The sequence below is a fragment of the Pseudonaja textilis genome, chromosome 3 (assembly GCF_049901715.1).
Source record: "Pseudonaja textilis isolate UNSWEBS1 chromosome 3, rPseTex1.2, whole genome shotgun sequence".
NCBI lineage: Eukaryota > Metazoa > Chordata > Lepidosauria > Squamata > Elapidae > Pseudonaja > Pseudonaja textilis.
This window is the reverse complement of record NC_141992.1, coordinates 2,213,618-2,219,859: the sequence shown is the minus strand read 5'-3', so window position 1 is coordinate 2,219,859 and position 6,242 is coordinate 2,213,618. Positions and strand designations below refer to the sequence as shown.

Here is a 6,242-nt window from a genome sequence, read left to right as displayed (position 1 = left end):
CCTCAGGCACGAAAGCTGGTTGGGTGACTTTGGGCCAATCACCAGGAGACAGTGAATTATAGTCGGCCCTCGCCTTTGAGTCGCCTACGAAAGCTGGTTGGGTGACTTTGGGCCAATCACCAGGAGACAGTGAATTATAGTCCCGCCTCAGGCACGAGCTTTGGGTGACTTTGGGCCAATCACGGAGACAGTGAATATAGTCAGGCACGAAAGCTGGTTGGGTGACTTTGGGCCAATCACCAGGAGACAGTGAATTATAGTCCCGCCTTAGGCACGAAAGCTGGTTGGGTGACTTTGGGCCAATCATCAGGAGACGTTGGGCCATTCACCAGGAAATGGTGAGTTCTAGTCCTGCCTTAGGCACAAAAGGCAACTAGTAGAGACTGGGAGTTCTAATCCTGCCTTAGGCCTGTGAGCAATTCAATAATTCTGGGCCAATCACCAGGAGAGGGTGAGTTCCGGTCCCATCTTGGGCACAAAAGCCAGCTGCTGGAGGCTGGGAGTTCTAGTCCTGCCATAGGCATGAAAGCCAGTTACTGGAATAAAGTGACGATTACTCCACAAACTGCGAGTCTTGCCTGCTTTTCCCAGACCAGAGAACCAGGAGACCCGAGGCACCTGAGAGTTGATCCGCGTGACCATGGGGGATCAACGGTTGTAAGCGTGAAAAATGGTCGAGTCTTTTTTTTCCCCCAGTGACGTCCCTTCGTATGGTCTTCAGATGAGCTGTTGTAAGTTGTAAGTACATAGTGGAAAGACAGAGGAGAAACTGATCTCGTGATGGAGAAGGAGTATGGTGGCCCCCGGACCCTCCAGCAGCCGAATCAGAGGAGGAGGAGGAGGAGGAGGCATGGGAGCCACGGCCAGTATCAAAGCAACCGGAGAGCTCCGGGGGGAAAGAGCGAACGGAGCTGGGGTCAACTTGTAAAACATTCCTAGGCCTGTTTTCAACTTGCCATAAACAAGGGTGGGGAGAAGCCCGAAGGAGCAGGTTTGGGGAACCGAGCTCCATGTTTACATCAAGGGTGGGTGGAGGGTTCGAGTCCTCTGGTACATCAGAGACGTCTGTTGTGGCTGAAGATGCCGCCGCCACGCTTTAAATTGGCAACGGGTGAATTTTGGAGAATTTAGCGGTATTCCGTGCAATTCCCCTTTTTTTCCACTAGGGTGCGCTGCAAGCAGGTAGCTGAACTTAGGAAACTCCCTTGAAATTCACGACTTGACCACAGGGGGGCTTGCAAGTCTGCCCTCAAAAATCCTTCATTGGAGACTGTGATTGATGACATACACCCAGGGGGGAGCGGGTGACGGAATGACGTATGTCAGAATTGGCTTAATTTAGGTTAATAGCAATAACAATAGCACTTACTTATATACTGCTTTATAGTGCTTTTACAGCCCTCTCTAAGTGGTTTACAGAATCGGCGTATTGCCCCCAACAATCTGGCTCCTCATTTGACCTACCTCAGAAGGATGGAAGGCCGAGTCAACCTCGAGCCTGGTGGGATTTGAAGTGCTCAATTGCAGGCAGCCGACAGTCAGCAGAAGTAGCCTGCAGCACTGCCCTCTTTAACCCCCCCAGTGCCATCGAGGCTCAGGATAATGCCAGCGTGTTGCTCCTGATAAATCTTTTGGATTTTCTTGAAAGCTTGGCTCAAGGGTCATGATGAAATTAGGGCAATCGCGGGAACCCTGACAGCTGGCAGAGAGACAGAGGCGGAGCCGGGGCCGTCCGTCAGCCCCCAGAGAGTCCACTGCCCCCAGGTCTGGAGGTGGCTTGGTGAGGAAGAGGAGGAACAGCCGGGTCCAGTGCCTGACACGTGGATGCGCAGAAGGCAGAGGAGAGGAGCGCAGGGGAAATCTATGGGCCGGACCTTGGGACGGAAGAGCCGGGTCTGGAGGTGGCTGATGAGGAAGAGGAGGAACAGCCGGGTCCAGCGCCTGACACGTGGATGCGCAGAAGGCAGAGAGGAGAGGAGAGCAGTGGAAATCTATGGGCCGGACCATGGGATGAAAAAGCCACCACTGTTAGCGAAGCTCCACCCAAGCTCTGGGGATAAAAGGCAGGAGGCGGAGATGAATTGATATGACAGACAACTATTCATCATCTCCCTGCGGTGTGTGTGTGAGAGAGAAAAACTTTTTGCTGGGCTGTTGGCCCTCCTAATAAAGGGAACATTTATTTTACTACAGAGAGTTTGTCGTGTTTGGGAGCTGGGTTAGAATAAGGAGGGTTAGAATAATGTTCTGATCCATTTTTCTGATCAATAAAGATAGCAGTGGGTTGGAAGTGATCAAGACCAAGAATCGGAAGCCACCGGAAGCGGGATGGGGATCTACCAACCCCCCTGAGATCCTGGTGGCCAAAAGACTAAAAAAAAATGGGAAGCTACCAGAGATGTTACTTGATCCAGTGACGCCGAGGAGGCCTGGCTGCACCGAGGAGCAGAGGTGGAGATTCACGGGAGAAGAAAAACAGGTGAGAAGTTGTAGGATGTGGTCCTTATGGGTCAGTGGACAAAATAACTGCTCTCCAAAGTGAGACCCAATGAAGTGAGGCTTGGCGCCCTGAGATGAGATCGATGATGGTGGTGGAGTTACTCACCCACGGTCCTAATAAAAGAAAAGCATGGTGGTCCTACATGTCTACGGAGATTCTCAGACATCCAGTTCATAGTTTTCCGCAAAGTACTTTTTCAAGAGGCAAGTGGACTTTCTGGTTTTTCCTTCGAAGATGTTTCGCTTCCCATCCAAGAAGCTTCTTCAGCTCTGACTGGATGGTGGGGAAGGGAAGGATTTATATTCTTTGCGGACAGCTGGTCATTTGCATCCTTTTAGAGGATCGCTGAGGCCTCCTGGGGGTTCGTCTGTGTACTCAGGGTCAACTGAGTGGTGCAAGTGAGTGTGGAGCCTTCTTGGTTGCAGGATTGTTAGGTATAACATAGGTCACCTAACGTAGTTTGGGTAAAATAATATATATAAGCTATAATTGTTAGTTTAAGTGTGTGTCACTTTAACTGCAATGCATGTAATTTTGGGTGTGGTGTGAAACCACCATAAGAGGGAGCAAGAGACGCTGACAATTCGCTGACGTTTTCCTGGCAATTACTGACAATTTACTACATTGATGGTTTGTTAGCTGCGTTTGTTTCCCCTACTGAAGAGTTGCTGAAGGAAGAGAGGAGTTTTTTTTGAGTTCTTCATATCTCTCTACTGCGAGGAGATATATCACCGGACTGATATTTGTAAGTGTACTGACCTCTCTTTTGCGACACTGGAATTTGCAACTGAATAATCCCTGGACGGACTGAACTAAGTGAATGATATATGGACTGTTTTGACTATGCTTTAACTCTTGCTGGAATAAAACTATTTAATTAGCACTGTGCCTCTGTTTACTGAGTGTAAGCTACTAAAAAAACGATATCTCACATATTCTGCCTGCCTGCCTGCCTGCCCTGCAGATCCTTGCTAGGGTATATCCCTAACAAGGATATATTTTTTTCTGCCTTGTGTCCTGCAGCCAAGAAGATTTCATGCGCATTTGCACCATTCAAGTGACTCTGAGGACACAGATAAACTTCCGGGTGGCCTCAACGACCCTCTAAAAGGATGCAAATGACCAGTTCTGTCTGCAAGGTTTTATTTTTATTTATTTATTTTTGTCAATTGCTTGCAAGATAATAGGTGTAACTAAAAACATAGTTATGAATACCTGGATACATATAAGAAAAATAAAAATAAACAATAGGACAGCGACGGTAGGCACGTTGGTGCGCTTATGCACAACCCCTACAGACCTCTTAGGAAAGGGGTGGGGTCAGTAGTAGACAGTCTAAGGTTAAAGTTTTTGGGGTTTGGGGAAGAAACCACAGAGTCAGGTAGAGTATTCCAGACATTTTGAAGTTGGCAACGTGACTAGATTTGTTTTTCTGCCAAAGTGATCTCTTTTTGGACTGAAGCTTCCTTATTGTTATGGGTAATTTGTTTTTTCTGGTTTTGGGAGTTGTTATTGGTACGTATAGTTTGATGACTCTTTTGGCTTCAAGTAAAAATATGTTGTAATGGTCTTCTACAGTATTGCATCTAGTGAATAGAAATTGCCAATCAAGGGATGAGAGGTCGTTGTCTATAAGATCATAGTTGCCTTTTTTGAAGTTATAATTGGGGATTTTGTCATTGTGATGATTTTTGTGTGGGCGTATGTTGAGACAAAAGTCAATCATGTTGTGGTCACTGTTGGAAAAGGGTTCTTTAATTTGTATTCCGTAAATTGAATTCAAACTATTGCAGAAGATGAGATCGAGGCAGTTGTTAAGTCTAGTGTTGTTGGTTGCTAGTTGTTCTAGTCCTAGATTTGTTACGGCATTGTAGAAGGTTGCGTGTATGGCTTCAGTTGTACATTCGTTAAGGGTCCAGTTAGTATGAGGTAGATTGAAGTCACCAAGAAAGATAAAAGTGTGTGGGCAGGAGTTGCCCATGTTAGTAGTGAACTTAGCTTGTTTACATGTTCGATGTCATAATCAGGGGCTCTGTAACATAGTAAGAACTGAAATGTGATATTTAAGGACAGTTCACAGATGATGGTCTCAGGAAGAGCAAGCTCCTGGGTAACTCGGATGTTTTTTTAGATGTAGGGACTTTTTATAGAAGATAGTATATAAATCCTTCCCTTCCTCCCCATCCAGTCAGAGCTGAAGAAGCTTCTTGGATGAGAAGTGAAACAGAAAAAAGAAAAAGAAAAAAAAAACAAGAAAGTCCAATTGTCTCCTGAAAAATACACCTTTGGGACATCATGATGGTCCTCCACGCTTCTTGCTCCTCCTAGAATTAGCCAATTCTATTTGTTCAACCCAAAAGCGGTTGGAGAAGCTGCTCACACAATAAGAGGGGAAATAATTGGGGGTCTAGAAATGGGAGACAACTCCACGGAGCTCCATACCTCCATGTTTTGAGGGTCCCTTTGTTGCCTTCAGCCAAGCTCTGAGAACCACCTCATCCTGGCAAGCATTGGTATCACTGATGGACCTAGAATACGGATCGTTGGTTAGTGTTGGCTTGCAATATAGGATGTTGAGGAGGTGTGCGTTGTAAACGAACCTTCAGTCTTTGGAGTTCAGGGTTCAGGTTGTCCCAACGGTGGGTTCCCAAAGGAGACGAAACGATGGTCACTGTCCCAAGAGTTTGGAGGATGACTTGAGCCGAAAGACTTCATCTTCTTCTTCTTCTTTTTCTTCAGCGTTTGTCTCGCGCTCGGGCGAGGTCCGCTAATGTCCTTAAGTACTGCTTCCACACCTCTCTGTCTACCACGTATGCCGGGTCTGCCTTCGCGATCTCTAGATCGGCCTTGATCGTGTCCATCCAGCGTTGCTTAGGTCTACCACGCGGTCTCGCTCCTCCCTTAGGTCTACCACGCGGTCTCACTCCTCCAGCCGAAAGACTTCATCGCAACTAGAAAACTTGAGTAGTGAAAGTACCTGTGTCAACCCAGCATCGGTAACTCCAGATGTTCTGGGCAGTGAGATCACAGTTCTAAAGTTTGACATCACAGTTGAGTTTGTGGGGAGCCAAGAAGTGGAGAAAGAAGTTCAGGTTGGACCTCCTGAATCGGTGCCTAAACATGCAACAGGAGTCGTACCAGCCAACTGCTGCCTCTTTTTGGGGGAGGAGCCCCAACTCGGTCATGAGTTCAGGGAACGACTCCCAAATCAGCACTCCAGGAAAGCTGAGCCTCTATGCCTCTGTGACATGGTGAGTGGAGCTCTCTGTGGGGTTCTTCTACCAGGGACAGGAGATGAAAAGATCTTGAGAGTCTAGAAAGAGCGCAGAGAAGAGCCACAAAGATGATTAGGAAACTGGAGGCTAAAACATGAAGAACGGTAGCAAGAACTGGGCATGGTTAGCCTAGTGAAGAGTAGGACAAGTTAGTAGGGTTTTACTCCTTTACAAAGGGTTTCATCGTTGGCATCTAGCACCATTGAGGTTGGCCAAGATATATCCAAATTTGAGTCCAATATGTTGGAAGTGTAAACAAGCAACAGGTACCTTCTTTCACATGGGGTGGCTGTGCCCTAAAAGCCAAACAATTCTGGAATAAAATAAAAATCGGGTTGCAAGAAATAACAAATGAAAAAAATAGAATTCAAACCGAAATGTTTTTATTAGGGATAATTAGTGGCGGATATAAAAAAGAAATTGAATATCTCATATTACATATTCTGACAGCAGCAAGAATAATTTAT

General features: G+C 46.6%; 1 protein-coding gene and 1 long non-coding RNA gene across 2 annotated transcripts in view; one reads left to right on the top strand and one right to left on the bottom strand.

The window, feature by feature from the left end:
- LOC148125983 (uncharacterized) overlaps nt 1–6,242 on the bottom strand; it is a 352,312-nt gene that overhangs the window by 121,165 nt on the left and 224,905 nt on the right. The window lies entirely within an intron of this gene.
- The window catches only part of EFCAB8 (EF-hand calcium binding domain 8), a 55,228-nt gene continuing 54,468 nt past the window's right edge, over nt 5,483–6,242 (top strand). The window contains exon 1 of the mRNA XM_087928690.1: nt 5,483–5,751. Within this exon, the coding sequence (XP_087784816.1) occupies nt 5,621–5,751 (131 nt within the window). The 5' untranslated portion in view covers nt 5,483–5,620. The remainder of the gene's footprint in view (nt 5,752–6,242) is intronic.